Source organism: Mobula birostris, chromosome 1, assembly GCF_030028105.1.
Source record: "Mobula birostris isolate sMobBir1 chromosome 1, sMobBir1.hap1, whole genome shotgun sequence".
Lineage (NCBI taxonomy): Eukaryota > Metazoa > Chordata > Chondrichthyes > Myliobatiformes > Myliobatidae > Mobula > Mobula birostris.
Window position 1 is genome coordinate 112,951,490 of NC_092370.1, and position 22,355 is coordinate 112,973,844.

Sequence of the window (22,355 nt, forward strand, 5' to 3'; positions counted from 1 at the left end):
GCTGTTTTTCAAGCATAACATTGGAATAATGTAGGAGCCCAAGCAAGAAAGTTCTAAACAACTTGACTATCTGTCATCATTTTGATTTCAATGAGGATAGTAGGGTTTCAGATGAAAAGGTTAAGTCAAAAGTAATATGTTTGCAATAATTTTGCTTTTGTTTAATATTTCTGATATTTAGAAACTTGTTCTATTATTTCACTGTTTCTTTTGTATTTTTCTAAATGTAATAGTTAACTGTCATTTAGAACTGTTTCAGAAGCAGGGCTGCTTCTTTACCTTGTACGAGCCCCTTTCCTGCCTAAACTATAGGCTGTAGGAATCTTGAATGTTTTGGGCCAGTGAGCTTCTCCATGAGCATCCAGATTGATGAAGCGTAGGTGTTAAGAGACAAAGGGAATGACACCAAGTATGAGATCCAGTTCAGTAAAATCTGGCCCCGTAGTTTTTGAGAACAATTCTGTGTTTCTGTTCCAGTACTCTCAATGAAACTTTTCTAATGATTTGTGTAAGGAAGGGGAAAGAAGCATAGAGTACATATTACTGACAACAAATTCATTTATATTGTACATTGGTGCATTTGCTTTGGTTGTATTTGTTCTTCATTACAGTATTGAATGTCTTTTACTTCACACTTCAGTTCTGTGCCATGTTTGTGAGATTGACCAACTTGTATTAAGTTTTTCACCAAAGCCGCATCATTAGAAAAGTGACAATGTTTTGCTCATCAAATCTACAGTGTTCAATAACCCTTTAGGGGTCAGAAGGCATTGACCAGTTCTTAGTCCATGGTGGTGTAGGAGACCATTTCAGCTGATGGTTAAGTTATTGAACTGATGTTTCAGGATTCCCACCATGATAGCTAGGGATTTAAATTCAATTGAAGAAATGAAGAGCTACAATAATATATAATGGATTATTGTAAAACCCCAGGTAATTCACTCATTTCTCCATTTGTGATTCCTGATCCAGAGCAATCTGATTGATTTTGAACTACCATTAGAAATGGAAAACTACCCAATCAAAAGGCCAATTAGGAAGAAATGCTAACTGCTCATTTTGGCTGTGATACCTCTATCTTGTGGATTCTTTTAAAATCATTGTCTTTTCCCAATTTTTATTTTTGTTCTAAGTTGACAAGCACTGTTAACTTGTTTCTTGTCATTTTTAATATGTGAGCTTGCTAATCAGTGAACTACTCAACTTTGGAAAGTTTGCCAGGTAAACTCAATTAGGCCATTACTGCAATGAAATTGCTAACAGATCATAGAGCAACATCATGACTCTTCTGGTGGGAGAAATAGTTGAAATTTATTATTAATTATTTTACTAACAATGGTTTTGAAAATCAGGATATTTGTAAACTTTGAACTCTTGTATACTTTTATAGAAATGCCCAATGTTCCAGTTGGTGACGAGCTGTTGCATTTTGGTAATAAATGTCATGACGAAGAGGAGGTGGCAATGAATTTGATGTCACAGTCAGCACAGATGAGCACAGAATCTCCCTTCAGACTTTCTGGTAAGGATGCATCTCAAATTTTAAGATCATAGATTTTTTTATTTGGCTGGTAGTGGATGCTTGAGAAGAAAAATATGAAAGAAACTATTTCAACTATTTCTTTCTCACTGCCTTGTAACGTCACATTCCTCAATTGACTGAGCTCCTGAAATGTAAATATATTAAATAATTCTCTGGTTCTCTTGCAGTTTGTTACTCTGCAGTCCTCGTTTTCCCCCTCACCTGTCCTAGACCCCTTCATTAAGACCTCCTATGTATTTTCTGTTGTGAGCTGAAGAAAGGGAAGAAAGAGCTGTCTTTTTTAAAAATACCAACTTTTTCTAAGACAAAAACTTGAATTTTTGCAGAGCATTCACCATCATATATATATCCTAAGGCATTATCAAATGAAAATGAAAACTGCAGATGCTGGAAATCTGAAATAAAAATAGACCATCCTGGAAACACACACTAGCAGAGGACATCTGTAGAAAGTTTCTGGTCAAAACAGTCTTCATTTGAATTGGGAAAGAGGAAAAAGACATTAGTTTTAAGTGAGAGAAGATGGGAGAAGGATGGCTAGGACGAAGGAAGTAACTGATGGGCGAAGTCACAGTTGCAATGGGGATAAGTTGCAGAGATCCTCTGGTCAGATAGAGTAATGGAGGCAGTTATATGATGAAACCAACAAAAGCATAATGTAAATTGTAAACATGAGAAAATCTATAGATGCTGGAAATCCAAAGCAACATGCACAAAATTCTGAAGGAACTCAACAGGTCAGGCAGTATCTATGGAGAGGAGTAAACAGTTGACGTTTTGGGTTGAGACCCTACTTCAGGACCAAGAGGGAAGGGAGGAGATGCCTGAATTTAAAGTTGGGCAAGGAGAAAGAGGCTAGCTGGCATTGAGGGGTCACAGTGACAGAGGGTTTCACTGAACTCTAGTCAAAGGGAAGATTTAAACTACTTCAGGGTAGACATCCCTGAAAGAGACTACCCAGTAGAGTAGTAAATCATAAACATGAGAAAATCTGCAGATGCTGGAAATCCAAAGCAACACACAATGTGTTGCAAAAGATAGGGTTATGGTATGTGCTGTGCAGGTAAGGCTATAGTAATACAGAAACAATGACTGAGTCAGTGTTACAGATGAATGACTTGTATTAGAAATGGGCAGTTCTCGTGCAGAAGAGACAGTGAGTTATCTGAAGTTGTGTAATTAGGTGGTCTATGAGGCTTCATTGTACCAAAACAGGGAATAGGTTATTCCTTAAGTGTACTTTGGGTCTCCTTTTCATCCTATAGTGCAATAGGCTAGTAAAGTAATTCTGTTTCTCTATCTACAGATGTTGCCTGAATCTTTTCAGCATTTTCTGTTTCCATTTCATTATCATTCGTGATTTAGTTAAAAACCACATGATAAATATTAAAGCAGATGATCTAATCTTGAATGAAAAGGCAAACCCTAAGGAACAATTTAAAGGAAGAAGGTGAGATAGAAATGTACAAACCTTGAACTATAATTTCAGTGTTTTAGGACTTCACTGCCAGTCTGGTGAAGTTAATAAAATCAGGTTATGCTGGAGTCCCAAGTTGGAGGACCATAATAACTGGGGTTATAGGACTAATGGTAACACTGAGAAAGGTAAAATCACTCAGAATTTCGAAGTTGAATTATTTCTTATTCAGGAGCTGGTGTAGGTGACTGAGCACAGGATGATGAAGAATGGGATTTGGTGCAATTGAGGATGCAAATAGCAGTTTATAAAGGATACAGAATGTTGGGTGTGTATGACCTATACACAATGGGAATCTATTCCCTCAATTGCAGTATTTGCGTCTTGGTGATGTTCAGTTTAAAAAAAAGGCTTTAATTTAAAATGCCTGATAACATTTCTGATAAACCTTCAGAGTACTTTGCATATGATTTACCATGTCAAATTGTAGTGCCATTTGCTCTTTGAAGATGATGGAAGTTTCAGTGTAATGTATGGTCTAGTGGGATGGAAGACGAATACATGCTTTAGGTGTGAGAATGGGACAGAGTTTAGCAATTACAGTGGAGGGAATGTCACGAGTTGAGGATTTGGATGAATGTAGTAAGGAGATGAGCATGCCTGCCTAATTGTTTATTAAGATCATGCTCATCTATATCACTGCCACTTTCCTGCACTCACCCCATATCCTTTGACTAATATTCAAAATCTTGATTTCTCACCTTCCAGGGAACCAAGAATAATGTAGTCAAGTTTACCAATAATACAAACCAGGGTGACGGTGAGCATTGTGAGGAGGATGCAGAGAGACATAAAAGAGATATAGACAAGATAAAGAAGTGGGTGAGGATGTGGCATTTAGAGTACAATGTGGAAAATCATGATGTCATCCACTTCAACAGAATAAATAAAGGTGCAGAGTTGTGGCTTAATTGGTGAGAATTGATGTCAGAACTGAAGTTGCAGAAAGCTATTCTGAAAGTAAGTCTCTGTTGTCCTTTATTGGAAGTGGATTTGATTGCAGAAGCAAATATTTTTTATTGTAGTGAAAGAGGGGCCTGGTGAGACTACACTTGAAACATTATACACAGGTGTGATTTCCCATCTAATAAAGGATACATTAACTGTATAAAATGAAGGTTTGCCAGATTGATTCTTGGTAGATTGTGCTACGATGACTAATTAAGCAGCTATGCTGACTTGATTATGCAAACTGATCCCATATTCTCTTGTTCTTTTTAAAGGAAAGCTGATCTTGCTAACAGCATAGGTGCAATGATGTCATTTTCCCTGATGGGGTTTTCTGAACAGGCTCAAAATTTTAAAATAAAAGGGTAACCAATTCAGGAAGGAGTTGAGAAAAAAAATACTTCACCCAGAGGACAAGGAATTTTTAGACATTCTATCTAGAGGGTATTAGAGGCTCAAAGTTTGAGTTTATTCAAGAGAGGAGATATTTTGGGCCTTATGAGAGTGAAAGGAAATGGAAACGGTATAGGAAAGTGGTGATGGTGCAGAAGATTAGAGTTAAGTTATTAACATAATAACAAAATGTTAATTATGCATGAACGTTTCAGTAAAAATTAGCTTGGGGCAGGTATAGTGCTGGCAGTGCTCTCAAGTTGGAATTAAGTAAATGATCCTCCTGAAGAAGATCAGACTTCAAGCAAGGTGAAATGGTATGTCCAGTTTACAGGATTCAGACTCTTTCAGAGCAGAATATGATGTGTGTTTTTATGAAGACCCAGTAGAGGCCAATTAACTTATTAACTTGCATATCATTGGAATATGGGAAGAAAGCAGAGCACGTGGAGAAAATTGAGGCAGTCACAGAAGAACATACAGACTCCACACAGGGAGGGGGATGGATTTTAAGATCAAAGCAAAGTTGGTGATTGAAGATATCTGCAAGAGAAGACAGATAAAATGTGAAAGTTTTGAGGAGATGGATGATTAAGGCTGATTTGAAGTGCAGAAGAATGGGGACAATGAAACGTTTGCAATAACTGTGTGCATATTAGCTGGTTACAGAAAACAATGAGAATCTTAATGGAAAATTGAAAAAGCATCAGTAAAGCATGTAGTGATTCTGCTTGATGTTAATGCCAGAAATTCATTAATATTTAAACTTAAGCCAATCAGTTTAAAGATATACTGACCTCTACCTTGGCAAGGCACAGCATACTGCCCTCTACCTTGCTGAGGCACAGCGACAACTCGCGGATACCTCCTCTTATTCACCCTTTGATCATGACCCCACTAAGAAGCACCAGGCCATTGTCTCCAACACCATCACCAACTTTATCAGCTCAGGGGATCTCCCATCCACTGCTACCAACCTTTATAGTTTCCACACTCTGCACTTCCTGTTTCTACCTCCTACCCAAGATCCACAAACCTGCCTGTTCAGATAGACCCATTGTCTCAGCTTGCTCCTGCCCCACCGAACTCATTTCTGCAAACCTCGACACTGTTTTATCCCCCCTTGTTCAATCCCTTCCCACCTATGTCCATGACACTTTTCACACTCTGAATTATTTCAATGATTTTAAGTTCCCTGGCCCCCACCGCTTTATTTTCATCATGGATGTCCAGTCCCTATATACCTCCATTCCCCACTCTCCGCTTCTTTTTGGATTCCAGGCCTAACCAGTTCCCTTCTACCACCACTCTCCTCCGTCTAGCAGAATTAGTCCTTACACTTAATAATTTCTCCTTTGGCTCCTCCCACTTCCACCAAACTAAAGGTGTAGCCATGGGCACCCGTATGGGTCCTAGCTATGCCTGCCTTATTTATTATTAATATATATTTTTTCTTTTCTCCTTTTTTCTATCTTTTCTCCCTGTCCCTCTCACTATAACCCCTTGCCATCCTCTGGTTTTCCCCCCTCCTCCCCCTTTCTTTCTCGCTAGGCCTCCCATCCCATGATCCTCTCCCTTCTCCAGCCTCGTATCCCTTTTGCCAATCAACTTTCCAGCTCTTGGCTCCATCCCTCCCCCTCCTGTCTTCTATCATTTTGGATCTCCCCCTCCCCCTCCCACTTTCAAATCTCTTACTATCTCTTCTTTCAGTTAGTCCTGACGAAGGGTCTCGGCCCAAAACGTCGACTGTACCTCTTCCTATAGATGCTGCCTGGCCTGCTGCGTTCGCCAGCATTTTTGATGTGTTTTACTCCAATCAGTTTAAAATCCTGATATTGTTATGCAGTATGAAACCAAAGGCACAGCCCAAATTGAGATTATTTGAAGACCACTTGTGTCTGAGAAAATAGAGTTGCTAAGTGTGTCTTTCTGGTGTGTGTAGTAAATTTTTGCTGAATCTTACAGGTACTATAGAAGAACATGGTGCAGAGGAGTTATTGAACTTTGAACCTATGCAGTCTCCTGCACACGAAATTAAAGGCTCAGCAACATCTTGTGCGGAGCTAATACTTCCAAACTCTCCGACTGAGGTTACAGGTATGTATTGTGACAAGAATGTAGATTCATCTTGAATTGCCTTGGTTCCTACCTGCATAAAGCCGAAGATTATTTTCAAATATCGATAGTGGTTTTCAGTCAATTCTAATATAGACCTATAGGAAGAAGATTGAAAATCTGACTGAATGGTGCCACAGAAACTCTCACTCAGTGTCAGCAAAACCAAAGAGCAGAATATTGACTACAGGAGGAGGAAATGGAGGTTCATGAGGCAGCGTTGATCAAGGACAGTAGCTTTATATTCCTTAGCATTATCATATCAGAGGATCTGCCCTGGGACCAGCATGTATGTAGGTGCTATTACAAAAAAGGCATGACAGGACCTCTACTTTCTTGGAAGTTTGCACAGATTCGGCATGTCATCTAAAACTTTGACAAACTTCTATTGATGCATAGTGGAGAGTATCCTGTCTGGTTGCATCATGGCCTGGTATGGAACCACCAATGGCCAAGAACAGAAGAGCCTACAAAAAGTAGCAATATAGCCTCGTCTATCACAGAAAAAGCCTTCCTCATCATTAAGCACAACTATTAGAAACAATGCCACATGAAAGCAGCATCCATCATCAGGATCCCCATATCCGTGCCATGATCTCTACTCAATGCTGCCATCGGGAAGGAATTGCTGGAGCCTTAAGTGCCGCTCCACGAGGTTCGGGAACAGTCATTACCCTTTAACCATCAGACTTCTGAACCAGCATAGATAACTTCACTTAACTCAACACTGAACTGATCCTACAACCAATGGGCCCACTTTCAAGAAATCTACAACTCGTGTTCTCCATGTTGTTTATTATTTATTTATATTGCACTGTTTGCAGCCTTTTACACGTTGGTTGTTTCTCTTTTTTTTCATTGATACAGTTCTGTTTCTTTGTACTGTGAATGTTCATAAGAAAATGAATCTCAGTAGTATACGGTAATATACTGCATACATACTTGATAATAAATTTACTTTGACTAATTGGGTAGTCAGAGATAACCTGCACTTCTGAAAATTACATAATATTTGCTATACACTATTTTAAGTGGGACAGGCCATTGAAGAAGCAGTGGTAACAACTTTGCTCAGAAAGCAAAGCAAATATTTGCCTTTATATCCAAGCTCAAAATATAGAGTTCTTTTAGAACGTTAGTCAGATATGACTGACACACAAAATTAATTGGAATTTGAACTGACATGTCATCAATGTGGAGGAATTGATTGATTTTACTGCATTTGTAAATCAACTAATTCCAGAACGCATTTATAAGTTGCTTCATCAGACAGTATTGCCAAATACAATACTGCTGGAACTTGCATGTTAGCGCAGATTGAAGATTAGCTGGTTAACGGCAAGTCGAAGAAACAGGAGCAAGGCCCATTTGGCCTTATGAACCTGCTCTGCAATTCAGAGATTTTTCAAGAGATTATCTTTATTTGCCACATGTACATCGAAACTTACAGTGAAATGTGTCATTTTGCATCAACAACCGAAACAATCTGAGGTTATGTTGGGATGGCCCATGAGTCTAACCATGTTTCCAATGTCAATATAGCATGTCCACAACTTACTAATCCTAACAGTATGTCTTTGGGATGTGGGAGGAAACTGGAGCACCTAAAGGAAACGTGTATGGTCATGGGAGAACTTGCAAACTCCATAAGGACAGTAGTGGGAATCCAACATCAATTAGTGGCATTGTAAAGCAATTGTGCTAACTGCTATGCCACCATGCTGCCTATGGTTTATCAAGGCTGTGCCAGATCTTCTTGTTCAGTGCCATTTTCCTGCATTATGGACATTTCCCTTGAATCCCTTAGTTTGTAATAATATATATTCACTGAGTGTATGTTCATGATTTTTTTGAGTTGGACAGTCCACATCAGGGGTGTGTAAAAAGGGCTACTTTTTAACCAAGATGGCAATCAAGATCTTTAAAGGCAGAGTTTCTCAGCAGTTACTTTGAGTTGAGAAGCGACCAATCAGCAAGAGCGATTCATTAGAAAGGATCAATAAAAGTAACTCAAATGCAAATGGAGCAGCCATTCTTGGAGTGGCCATTGTTTTGGAGAGTACCAGTCTTTTGTCTCATCAGGATTGGGTGAGGTAAAGTATCTTGTAAATTACTCTCTCACTCTGTTCTTATTTCTTTATTCTTTATCTGTTGAGGTTACAGTCATTTAGTGAGAATGGCTCCGGGGCAGTGTTTTGTACTGTGTGTGAGATGTGGGAAGTTTCCCAGATAAACACATTTGCACCAGTGCACCAAGTTGCAGCTCCTGAGAGAATATACTGTATTAAAGAGCTGGAACTGCAGCTAAATGACCTTCAACTCGAATGGGAGAATGATCATGGAGGTGATAGACAGGAGCTTACAGGGAGGTAGTTACCATGAGGTTGAAGGATTCAGGTAACTGGGAGACTGCTAGGAGAAGGAGGGAAAATGCACAGCCAGTGCGGAGTACACCTGTGATCATTCCTCTCAATAATAAGTAGACAACTTCAGTGTCATGGAGGGGAACGACCTACCGGGGGAAGCCACAATGACTAGGTCTCTGGCACTGAGTTGCAGTGTTGATAGGAAATCATTTAGTCAGTGGGACAGAGACAAAGTTCTTTGGATGCAATAGACACCCAGATGGTATGCTGCTTCCATGGTGCTAGGATCAAAGATGTTTCAGATCTGGTTCATGACATTCTCAAGGGTGAGGGTGCGCAGCCAGAAGTCTTGGTACCGATTGGCACCAGTGACATAGATAGACAAGGTGAGGAGGTCCTGAAGAGAGATTTTAGAGAGTTAGGTAGAAAGCTGAGAAACTCCAGGGTAGTAATCTCTAAATTGTTGCCTGTGCCTTGTGCCTTTGAGAGTAAGAGTAGGAATGTGTGGGTGAGGAACTAGGGCAGGGGGCAGGGGTTCAGATTTATGGATCATTAGGATCTCTTCTGGGGGAGGCATGACCTGTACAAAAGGGATGAATTACAGCTGAACCCGAGGGGGGAACCAGTATCCTTGTGGGCGGGTTTGCTAGAGTTGGTCAGATGGATCTAAATTAATTTGGCAAGGGGATGGGAACTGGAGTAATCGTGCTGAAGATGAGGTAGTTGGTTTACAGGGGCAAAATGTGGTGAGAGTCCTAGCAAGGAGAGGCTGATGATAGGGCAAAATTGCAATCAGTAGGATGAATTCCAGTGTAAAAGGTGGACAAAGTTGAAAAGTGTGAGTACAGGACTAAAGGTTTTATATTTGAATGCGCACAGCATATGGAATAAAGTTGATGAACTTGTAGCACAATTACAGATTGGCAATAATGATGAGGTAGGCATCACTGAATCATGGCTGAAAGAAGATTATAGATGGGCACTTAATGTCCAAGGATACACATTGTATCAAAATGTATCGGACATGGAAACCATAGAAAGAGTGCAGAGGAGATTTACAAGGATGTTGCCTGGATTGGGGAGCATGCCTTATGAGAATAGGTTGAGTGAACTTGGCCTTTTCTCCTTGGAGCGACAGAGGATGAGAGGTGACCTGATAGAGGTGTACAAGATGATGAGAGAGGCATTGATTGTATGGATAGTCAGAGGCTTTTCCCTAGGGCTGAATTGGCTAGTGTGAGAGGGCATAGTTTTAAGGTGCTTGGAAGTAGGTACAGAGGAGATGTTACGGGTGAGTTTTTTACGTAGAGAGTGGTGAGTGCGTGGAATGGGCTGCCGGCGGCAGAGGCGGAAATGATAGGGTCTTTTAAGGGACTCCTGGATAGCTACATGGAGCTTGGAAAAATAGAGGGCTATGGGTAAAGCCTAGGTCATTCTAAGGTAGGGACATGTTCGACACAGCTGTATCTTGTTGACCTGCACTATGCAAATAGTGCTTCTGTTTGAAGCTGAGCTCCCACATTTTGCCAAATCATTTACTGAAATATAAGAGGATGGGTCTTTTATTCAATGTCTGTAAGGCATAGGTTCTTTATCAACCTACTTTATCTAGCTGTGAGGCCTCAGGAAGCATTGACCATTTCCCGTATTGGTGACACAGTAATGCAACTGGAAAAGTTGACACCTCACAGCTCCAAGCCCATGTTTGATCCCATTCCCAGTGTTGACTGTATGGAGTTTGCACCTTCTTCCTTGTCACTGTCTGTGTTTCTTCTAGGTGTTCCAGTTCTTCACACATACCAAAGTATGGTGAATTGGTGAGTTAATTGAATATTATAAATTGCCCCTAGTGTGTATTTAAGTGCAGTAGTAGAATTTGGGAGAAATTTCTGTGCCATATGAGAGTATGATTCTGTCTTGGGAGCCAACTTTGGGGAAAGGCAAATATCGATGATGAGATTCCCCATCGCTTTCAGTGTATCATTGCAGCCTTGTTCAGTTGAGGAACAGATATTTGAAGGTCAAGACCTTTGGCCTGTCATAAAACTCATGGTCAACTAGGCAGCAGTTATCTCTGCTTCCCATTTACTTTGAACAGGTGTATCAATGCAGTGCCTCTCCCAGGCTACAGCCCCAGTATTGAGGTGCTGGTTCATTTCTGTTGACTGCTACATTCATGTACCTGATACTAGACTGCCAAAATAGACACTCTATTCCAAGCCTTGTCATGGTGGAGATTACCAAGCAGATCAAGGAAAAGAATCAGGGATATGTTCATAGCATCTTGGATGAGCAACACCTGAGATCTCTGGCTCCAACTATTTAAATTGCAAGAGCATAATTCAGCATGTTATCATGAACTTTGGGTCCATTCACAATGAACACAGAATCCCTGTATGAGTGATGAAAGAAGTGCTAAGCCATTCCAACATCTTTGCATGTTCTTCTGCTATTCCCAGCTAATGATAAACAAATAGATGCATAATAATGGCAACAGCACTGAATGGAATAATTTGACCATTCTGAGTTTGTCCTGATTCTCTGCAAAAGCAATACAGCAATAATGATGTTTCATTACCCTAGATGCTACTCGTTCTTGTACTTTTTTCAAATTGCTCAAATGTCATCTATAGGTTTGCAGATGACACTACTGTTGGCAGAATTTCAAATGGCGACAAGGGCGCATTCTGGAGAGAGATCAGCTGGTTGAGTGGTGTCACAACAGCAGCTTCTTCCTCAACGTCAGCAAGGCTAAGGAATTGATTGCGGACCAGGAAGAGGAAGTCAGGAGAACACACACCAGTCTACTTTGAGGGTCAGCAACAAAAATGGTGAACAGCTTCGAGTTCCTGGGCATCTACATCTAGCTGTATCTATTTTCGATCTAACACTGATGCAATCATGAAAAAGGCACGCCAACAGTTATACTCCATTAAGAGTTTAAGGAGATCTGATATGCCACTAAAGACTCTAGCATATTTCTGCAGATATATGATGGAGAGCATTCCAACTTTTTGCATCACTGCCTGGTATGGTGGCTCTAATGCAGAAGATTGAAAGAGGCTGCAGAGAGTTGTAGACTCAGCCGGCTCCATCGTAGGCACATCTTTAAAGGATGGTGTCTTAAAGAAGGTGGCATCCATCACTAAGGATCCTCACTATCCAGGAATGCCCCTCTCACAATCAGATTTCTGAAAGTCCATGAACACCATCTCCCTACTCCTCTTTTGCACTATCTACCTATTCATTTGTTCATTTTAACTTACAGTAATTTTTTTATCTTTTGCAATGTACTGCTACCACAAAACAACAAAGTGTATGACATACTATATGTCAGTAATAATAAATGTGAACACTTTCTGCTGTCTGATTGGTGTAGATCTCATATTATTTGGAGTTTCATTATTGTAGCTGTCCATGACTTTCTCTATTCTAAGGCAAATTATCTTTGCTTTTCCAGCCTTCTAATAGGAAATCTGTACAGTACTCCCTCCAAGACCTTTATGTTGGGTTGGAATTGCTTGATCCAACCCCTCCTGCTAACCTTACCACATAATTCCCATGGCAACACTAGCCTTTTGTGACCTTGCAAGTTAAATTGAGCTTGAGATTTCAGTGCTGTGATTGTCTCATGAAGCAGAATGATATATACCAAGTGGCACCTAAGCCTCTCATGGTGGATCCGGCTCTATTTCTGGATCATACTAATGACCTCTTGATAGATTATGCTGCAAAAGGCTTTTTTAACATTTTTAAATGGCTCTGGTATGTCAATTGTGCGTGCTTAAAAATAGGTGAAACACTTAAAAAAAAATAATTTAAAAATTGGAAAATTTTACTTAAAATGCATTCAGAAACAACTACCTGAAATTACTACTTCAGAAAAGGGTGATGATACCGTTCAAATTAATGAGGTCACTCTGTATATGTTAACCTTGTACCGGTCTAAAGACTATTATTCTTTGGCTCACCACAATTGAGCTCCCCGGACTTGGAAGTGAATCCAACAACAGAACAAGAAGTCAGTTGTCTTATGTCTTATATCTGACATCTGGCACAGTCCTAGTTTGTCTGTTGTAATGCATAGATACAGATGTTGGGTCTATACTGATCAGCTGTTGTGGCAAGTTGACAGTTCTGTGCAAATGATCAGCACAGTCTGATTCATACTTTCTAAGATGTGACTGAGCTAGCATTTTCTACAGTTCTCCAGCCCCTTGGTATGAACATAGAATGCTCCAACTTATGGTAATTCCCTCCCCCTCCCTTCCCCTATCCCTATTACACTCTGCCCCCTCCCCCAGCTGCGTATCACCTCCCTCATGGTTCTGTCTCCTGTGTTTTCCCCTATTCCTTCTTCACCTTTCCTGCCTATCACCTCCCTGCTTCCCTTCTCCCACCCCTTATCTTTCCCCTTACTGGTTTTTCACCTGGAACCTACCAGCCTTCTCCTTCCCACCCTCCCCCCACCTTCTTTATAGGGCCTCTGCCCCTTCCCTCTTCAGTCCTGATGAAGGGTTCCGGCCTGAAATGTTGACTGATCTTTTCCATGGATGCAGCTCGACCTGCTGAGTTCCTCCAGCATGTTGTGAAGTGTTGCTTCTACACAGTTCATTGTGTCTTCCTCACCTTGGTGTCCTACATCTGTGTTGAGTTAAAAAAATAAAATGCTAGGGCTGTATTATAAAAGTATCTCACTCTGAGGTGAAGATCAATTTTACATAAATAAGCTGTCTCACTTAAATAATAATACTGTGACCGAAGTTTTAATGAAGCATATTTCTTCCCCCTCAACATCTTGTAGAAGAACCAACATTTGAAGAAAAGGGAAACCAAGAATCAGTTCAACTTTCCATTGAGGAAATAGCTTCTCAGGAAGAAGAACTTCTTGATTCTACTCTTAAAACCAGAGGTATAAATAGGAAAAAGTTGAAATATACTCAACATTTGATGGCTTATGATAGAACTTTGTATACGGCTTACTTGGATGTTTCTCACCTTTCTACCTTGGATCAAGTTAGATTCTTCATTTCTCCCTCTCCAACAGTCTATCGCAACCTTGAACTGCTTCTCCTTGAATCTTTTTCCTGTCTTGATTTTTGTCGTCTGAGTACCTTGTCATGCTTTAAATGGAGCACACATCTCATTGTTATTTTAAGCCACCTCTGTTCTCTTTTTCCTGCTGCAAGTTTTTATTATTGAGTTTTTCTGTAAACCCAAGCCTTTTAACCTTAATTGCCACTGTATCTGACATTTTCTTTTAACAACTGTCTTTGACATTCATATAATACTTATAGGGAGGAAAAATTGCCTTCTCTTTTACTTTTCCTACAGCCATCCTGCAAGCTATACCCTGCTCCTATTGAAACCTTGCTTGTCTTCCTCTTTTGAGTATTGAAAAATACAGTGCTTCTTGCTTTCCTTTTAGTTTCATATATTTTTGTGAGATCACAAAAAAGGCATGAACCTATTTCCCATGTCTGCTTCAGATATTTTCCATAGAATCTTACTCCACAGAAACTTATTCCACAACTTTATTATCCTTCAGATGAAAGTTTTCCACCTGCTTACTTCCAATGTTTCTTTTATTCTTTGGCATTGTGTACTGTGGACTGTCCATTTTGAATTTTCCAGTAGATTAGACAGGGAGGGCAGGAAGAATCTGAGAATTAGACTTTGATTTGCTTTCAGTCTTGCTTGAAGATGATAAACCTGAATCTGACTTCAGTGTTGGGCATCTCAGCACCGCTCTTCCTAGTGGTTGTTCTCACTAAAAGTTCGGTCAAGTCAGTGGATCCTATGCCATATCACAGCCTGTCTCTCATTTATGCATATATAATCATTATTATTATGTGCAACGTTATATGATGTGGGCGATCATGGTCTTAACCATGATTGTTCTTTGCAGTTTTTACTGCAGAATTGATTTTCCATTGCTGCCTTCTGTGCAGTATCTTTCCAAGAAGAGTGAACCCATCCGTTATCAATAATCTGTAGAGATTGTTTACCTGGCATCATTAGTTGCATAACCAGCACTTGTGATATGCACCAGCTGCTCAATCGACCAACCACCACCTGCTCCTGTGGCTTCACGTGACCCTGATCGGGGGAGGCAAAGGGGTGCTACACCTTTCCCAAGGGTATATACACAGAAATATTCCTACAAGTTTGTTAGACAGTGGTTTAAGTGGGGATGGTGATGAAAAGGCCTTTTGGGAATATGGAGGTTTGGCTATATTAAATTAGATCTACTTAAGCCAGATTGAACTCAGGACTTCTGGTCTGTACTGCTAGGTGCTTTTTGATGCCATTCAAGAGTGTGTTCTTGTACAATCACATTTTTCTTTTTCTTTGGCTTACAGTTCTCTGTTGTGCTTGTGCAGATTTCATGCCTGCACTAATCAGGAGGAAGTTACAAATAGCAGCATGGCACTTTCACCAGCAGAGGTGGAATCCAGTACATAGAATGACAATGCAGCAACCCTACACATATTGCTGACATCTTTTTGAAGCAATAATTGTTTTAGGTGAAGACCTTTAGAAGGTTTTTAAACAGCTTGAGTTTCCAAATGATTGTGAGCCATATTCGAAAGCCAAATGGTCAGGTGTTGAGTATTAGAGCAAGAAAGTCTTGCTGTGGCTTTATAAAACCTTAGTCAGACCACATTTGGAATATTGCATGCAGTTCTGGCCCCCTTTAGGAAAGATGTGGAATTGGTGCAGAAGAGATTTACCAGGATTCTGCCTGGATTAGAGGGTATGAGCTGCAAGGAAAGGTTGGAAAACTTAGGTTGTTCTCCTTTGAGTATCAGAGGCTGAAAGGAGGCCTTTAAAATTGAGAGACATAGATTGGGTTGATGGTCAGAATCTTCTCGGAATAGAAATGCCAAACACCATTAAACAAACTTTTAAATTTCAAGTTGGGGGTGGGGTGGAATATTTAAAAGCAAGGTCAAGGGCACCTGCTACACAGAATGGGCTACCAGGAATAGTTGTGAAATCAGACAGTTTAAGATGTTTTTAGATGATTACATGAATATAGAAGGACTGGAAAACTATGTACTATACATAGGAAGAGGTCGTTTGGTATAAATTGGCATCAAGGTCTACATAACATCAGGAACTGAATGGCTTGCCACTGCTGTAATAATCGATGTTCTAAGTTCAGTGGACTATATGGTAATGAGTTTCATGGAGCTGGGATTTCTGATGGGGTAAAACAAAATGGATGAAGTAATCTCAGCGCCTCTTGATGAAAGATGGCCAGGATTCATGACGCTGCCCTTTTAAGTTATTTCTAAATAGAAATGGCAAACATTCACTGATGTGGCTTTCAATTTTAAATTCAATACATTATTTGAGAATGGTTATTTTATCATGAAGGCCATTGAGGTAGAGACTGTTGTATTATTATGATAATAGTAGATAAGTATTTAAAGTAAAAGGAGATGTAGACTTGGGCAGTCACTATGCTTGATACTGTTCCATACTGTGAATATTTATACTTTTAAGTGCTAACATTAAATTACCAACACTAAATCACCAACTGTTTTTTTCATCTCTATGTGTAACCATGTGAACAAAAATGGTAAATCACTATGTTGTTTGTAGTTACAGAACTTGAAGGAAATCTAGTTGCAGAAGTAAGGCCATTGGAAGAAGACTTGGAAAAGACTGAATTGCCAATGATGCCAACTCTGACGTCCATGGAATCGGCACAGACAGTAGAAGGTAGAGAATAAAATTTAACATTTGATATTACTTAAATGTTTGGTTAAGAACATCTGCCCATTATGATTCTGAGTCATACATATCAGGATGGCTTTGGTTCAATCCCATGTCAACACTGAGTTGAGTGTAACCAGCTTGGATAGCAGTTAAAGTTTCAGTTGATCTCTGCTTCCCTGTGGAAGAATGTAGGGGCGGGGGAGGGATGGCTGGGTGGAGAGGAATTATCAATCATGTCCTTGCTGTGATGATTAACCTTAAAATGCATTCTGGACTTTGGGGTGATTGCAATATTTGATTTTATCCAAGGTTTCTATTTGCTTTCATTATGAGTGCATTAAATCCCCTAGAATCTAGCAAGGAATATTTGCCTTCAAAAATAAAGGTTGACATTTGGAAGAAATTGAGATATAATAAGATATTAGCCTGCTTGCTCCTGAGCCCAAAGTTGTGTAGGGGTGCTGCACAAAGATTAGGGAAAATTGTCTGTGGGGGGCATTAAAACAGTGCATTTCAGTTTTACTTACTTTGTTCTTTTTTCCTAATTTTGCTTTTGGGAATTACTTTTGCTATTATGTTTTGATATATTAATTGCCATGACAGTAATTCAATAACACAGGATACAGATTCAAATCCCACCAAGACAAATTGTAACACTAAAGCTTGGGTCTGGTTTATCATCAAAAATTGACTACCGAAGCTGTCGGATTTTTGTGACAATTCAATGCCTTTGCTGGTTTCCATTAAGCTTTCCACCTTGTCTGTCTCGTCTTAATGCAATTCCATATGTGCAAAAGGTGACTATTTCCTTCAGTTTCTTCAGGGAATTACGTGGCCTTACTGGCATTCCTTCTCTGAACATTACTGTTCATGTTGCTGTACAGCTCATCAAGAGTTGCCTTGACACTTTCCCTTTGGCTTTTAAAAAAAATAAAACTGCAGCAGAATTAAGGGTTGACCTGAATTTGAGTTTAAAAGTGCCTTGCAGTCATAAAATAGAAGGTTATTTTTCCAGAGTATATTCAAAATTAGTTCAGTTGACAAATGTGCCATATGGTACAGTATTAAGCTATGCAGATGGGGTTGTTCCTCTGTATTTCCTGAGCTAGTTAGTTTCAAGGCCAGGGAGGCGTGTTTCCTTGCCAGGGAAGGGAGTCAAACAAGCTACTTCAGCTATGGTGCAAGTATGAGCATCTGATGAGAACAGGTAGAGCATTGGGATAATGTGCGTAGGTTAGGTATAAGAAAACATGGCTGCATACAGAGGGAACTGGAAAGTTGCTTGTATGTAGGATGACCTTCATCAGAACTTTCCCTTTCAGACAATAATGAGAACATACTAGAGAGTGCAAGGAGGGTGCAGTGAGCTGGTGTAACATACTCTAAGAATGATAGTGGAAGGATAGAAGTTTACACAATACAAGCTTAACTGGATGAAGAGTAGTTTCAGAACATTAATTCAGTTATGGTGCATCACTGTAAGGGAGTAAAAGTCACTGAGCAATATCATGTGCACTTTGTAGCCATTGGCGAGAATGCATTTGGTGAGCGTAGGAGTGACTCTCATTCATTTTCAATTTCATATGTGACCTACTTAAATGATTGCCCCACTGTTTGAAAGTATTTTTAAAAAGCTCAAAACCTTAATCTTAATATGATTTGTATTACATCCTACTTTATTAGTTTTGTATTAACAGAATACTGAGGAAAGGAGAACATAGAACTATAACAGTACAACACAGGAACGGGCTCTTCAGCCCACAATGCTGTACCGAACCAGTTAATAGCCAATTAAACTGATTCCTTCTGCCTGCACAATGTCCGTATCCCTTCATTTTCCTTACATTCATGACACTATCTAAACATCTCTTAAAAGTCCCATATGTATCTGCCTCTACCAGCACCCTAGGCACCACATTCCAGGTACTCATCATTCTTGTGTTTTAAAAAAAAATCTTAACCCCACTCACCTTATTTCCATGCCCTCTGATATTAGACTTCTCAACTCTGTGGAAAAGAGACTGTCTCTCTATCTATGCCTCTCATAGTCCTATAAACCTCTATCACATCTCCCCCCAGCCATGAGAGTCTGTTCAAACTCTCATTATAGTACATGCCCTCTAATCCAGGCAATATCTTGGTAACACACATCAAAATTGCTGGTGAACACAGCAGGCCAGGCAGCATCTCTAGGAAGAGGTACAGTCGACATTTCGAGCCGAGACCCTTCGTCAGGACTAAGTGAAGGAAGAGCTAGTAAGAGATTTGAAAGTGGGAGGGGGAGATCCAAAATGATAGGAGAAGACAGGAGGGGGAGGGATGGAGCCTAGAGCTGGACGGGTGATTGGCAAAAGGGATATGAGAGGATCATGGGACAGGAGGCCCAGGGAGAAAGAAAAGGGGGAGAGGGGGAAAAACCCAGAAGATGGGCAAAGGGTACAGTGAGAGGGACAGAGGGAGAAAAAGGAGAGAGAGAGAAAGAATGTATATAAATAAATAATGGATGGGGTACGAGGGGGAGGTGGGGCATTAGCGGAAGTTTGAGAAGTCAATGTTCATGCCATCAGGTTGGAGGCTACCCAGACGGAATATAAGGTGTTGTTCCTCCAACCTGAGTGTGGCTTCATCTTTACATTAGAGGAGGCCATGGATAGACATATCAGAATGGGAATGGGACGTGGAATTAAAATGTGTGGCCACTGGGAGATCCTACTTTCGCTGGCAGACAGAGCGTAGGTGTTCAGCGAAACGATCTCCCAGTCTGCGTCGGGTCTCGCCAATATATAGAAGGCCACATCGGGAGCACTGGACGCAGTATATCACCCCAGCCGACTCACAGGTGAAGTGTCGCCTCACCTGGAAGGACGGTCTGGGGCACTGAATGGTGGTAAGGGAGGAAGTTTAAGGGCATGTGTAGAACTTGTTCCGCTTACAAGGATAAGTGCCAGGTGGGAGATCGGTGGGGAGGGATGGGGGGGACGAATGGACAAGGGAGTCGCGTAGGGAGCGATCCCTGTGGAAAGCAGAGGGGGGGGGGAGGGAAAGATGTGCTTAGTGGTGGGATCCCGTTGGAGGTGGCGGAAGTTACAGAGAACAATATGTTGGACCTGGAGACTGGTGGGGTGGTAGGTGAGGACAAGGGGAACCCTATTCCTAGTGGGGTGGTGGGAGGATGGAGTGAGAGCAGATGTGTGAAATGGGGGAGATGCGTTTGAGAGCAGAGTTGATGGTGGAGGAAGGGAAGCCCCTTTCTTTAAAAAAAGGAGGACATCTCCCTCCTCCTGGAATGAAAAGCCTCATCCTGAGAGCAGATGCGGCGGAGATGGAGGAATTGCGAGAAGGGGATGGTATTTTTGCAAGAGACAGGGTGAGAAGAGGAATAGTCCAGATAGCTGTGAGAGTCAGTAGGCTTATAGTAGACATCAGTAGATAAACTGTCTCCAGAGATAGAGACAGAATGATCTAGAAAGGGGAGGGAAGTGTCGGAAATGGACCAGGTAAACTTGAGGGCAGGGTGAAAGTTGGAGGCAAAGTTATTGAAGTCAACGAACTCAGCATGTTGTTCAGGAAGCAGTGCCAATGCAGTCGTCAATGTAGCGAAGGGAAAGTGGGGGACAGATACCAGAATAGGCTTGGAACAATATCTTGGTAAACCTCTTTTGCGTCCTCTCCAAAGCTTTGAAATCCTTCCTATAATGGGGCAACCAGAACTGTATGTAATACTCCAAATGCGGCCTAACTACAGTTTTATAAAGCTGGAACATAACTTACTGACTTTTGAATTCATTGCCTCAGCTAATAAAGGCGAGCTTAACCACCCTATCAAACTGTGTCGCCACCTTCAGTGAATTATGAACTTGGACACAAAGGTGCCTCTGTCCATCAACACTGTTAAGAGTCTTGCTGTCTCTCTCTCTTACACCTTGGTAGGTCAAACATTTCACATTTGGCCAGGTTAAATTCCATTTGCCAGTCATCTATGCTGTCCACAACACCACCTGTCTTCGTACCATCTGCAAACTTACTAACCCACCCATCTACATTTTTACCCATACCATTTAAATTCATCGCAAACAGCAGATGTCTCAGTACGGATAACAGACAAAACACCATATACGATTAATTGATTACAATTTATAGATATTACTGTAACTATATAATTAATAGAGATAAAATATAAAAGAAAATCAAAGGTGCCAAACTTATCAAAGTTCAATCTCTTTGTGCATAAACAGTTGGAGATCTAGTAATGATCCTCTCTTCACCATTCGATCCCCTCTGACCACTTCGACCTGCCACCTGGGACCAACCACGGTGGTCGACCAGACGCTCCACATGAGTCTGTCTCCATCTCCTGTCCTCGCTGAAGACCCTGGACCTCAGGGTCCGACCCCGTTAGCCAGCTCACAGCACCGCATCACTCTCTCTCTCTCCCCATCACGCCTTCTGTCCCTAAAAACCCACTCATCACAATAGCTTACAGACACACAAGAAAGAATAACATCTATCCCAACTGGTTCGTTTGCTCTCTTATCAATAATATAACCCAAACAAGCTGCTAGCGAGAGAACTTTCTCAGCAGTTAACATAACAAAGAAGCCATTTTAATTATAACATAATAAAGAAGCCATTTTAATTATAACATAACAAAGAAGCCATTTTAATTAGCCTATGCAGTAACATAAAAGAAGAAACCCCTTACACATGTTTGTCCAGCCTCTCCTTACAGCAAATGTCCTCTGATCTAGGCAGCATATTGGTAACCCTTGTCTGTGCCCCCTCCAAAGCCTCTAGATGTGACCTAACTGGAGTTGTATAAAGGTGCAGCACTAACTTCCCAACTCTTGAACTCAGTCCTTGATTAATAAAGGCAAGCATGCCATATGCTTCCATTACCACCCTATCCAACCCATTTAGCCACTTTTAGGGAGCTGTGGACTATTTGTTGGCTCCTTTACTTCATATATTTGTTTAATTTCTGAGTAACTCACTATCTAATGATAAATTTACTTTATGCTTTCTATTTTCATTCACTGACTGCGGGTGGGCATCATTCTTTTTTATGTCCTTGAACTGATTGATTTGCCACAACATTTTAGAGGGGACTTAATTTGGAATTGCATATAGGTCAGACAAGCTAATAACTCAGATCTGTCCCCACAAGTCATCAGAAGCAATCTGACAATTTCATTACAAGCACCTTTTTTTTTGTTAATTTTATGTTTAATTAATTGTCATTTATTTCAGGGTTTAAATTTACCTATCTGTTTTGGTGGGATTTGAGCTTATCTTTAAGTTAGTGGTTCACATGTCTCTGAAAATCGAGACACATAATTACACAGTTGAGCACAGGACTGAGCAGAGTTATAAGAAATGGCAAAAGTAATAAAGACGCTGGTTATTTGTCCATGCCCTTGATTTTCTATTGCAGACAGGTTCTTCTGCTTCAGGAATAGAAGGCATTTACTTTGTTCAAATAAAAATCCATTGGATTGTGCTGTGTGAAGGCAGTGATATCTGAATGAGTGTTGTACCAATTTTGCTAATATAATAGCTAGAATACAACACAAATTGCAGATTCTAATTGGGTCAGCTAGAGCAGTTTGTGTCATAATTGAGATCCTAACCAATGTGTTTAGATTTATTGTTGCTTTTATATACAAGTTACGTTGGGAGAGGGGAAGGAGATTATTCAACCCTGGGCAAACTAGACACATTTGTCTTTGTCCATTCATCCGACAAAAATATTGCTGTTGCGTTACATCTTAAGTAAAAGTACTTTTCA

At 40.5% G+C, this 22,355-nt stretch overlaps 1 protein-coding gene across 5 annotated transcripts in view; it reads left to right on the plus strand.

Moving 5' to 3' along the window:
* The window catches only part of LOC140199015 (uncharacterized), a 309,841-nt gene that overhangs the window by 184,823 nt on the left and 102,663 nt on the right, over nucleotides 1-22,355 (plus strand). For 4 of the 5 annotated variants that reach the window (XM_072260397.1, XM_072260427.1, XM_072260407.1 and 1 more), the window contains 4 exons: nucleotides 1,391-1,522; nucleotides 6,327-6,458; nucleotides 13,647-13,754; nucleotides 16,454-16,573. In XM_072260397.1, coding sequence (XP_072116498.1) covers nucleotides 1,391-1,522; nucleotides 6,327-6,458; nucleotides 13,647-13,754; nucleotides 16,454-16,573 — 492 coding nt within the window. The remainder of the gene's footprint in view (nucleotides 1-1,390; nucleotides 1,523-6,326; nucleotides 6,459-13,646; nucleotides 13,755-16,453; nucleotides 16,574-22,355) is intronic. The other variant, XM_072260417.1, reaches the window with a different exon arrangement.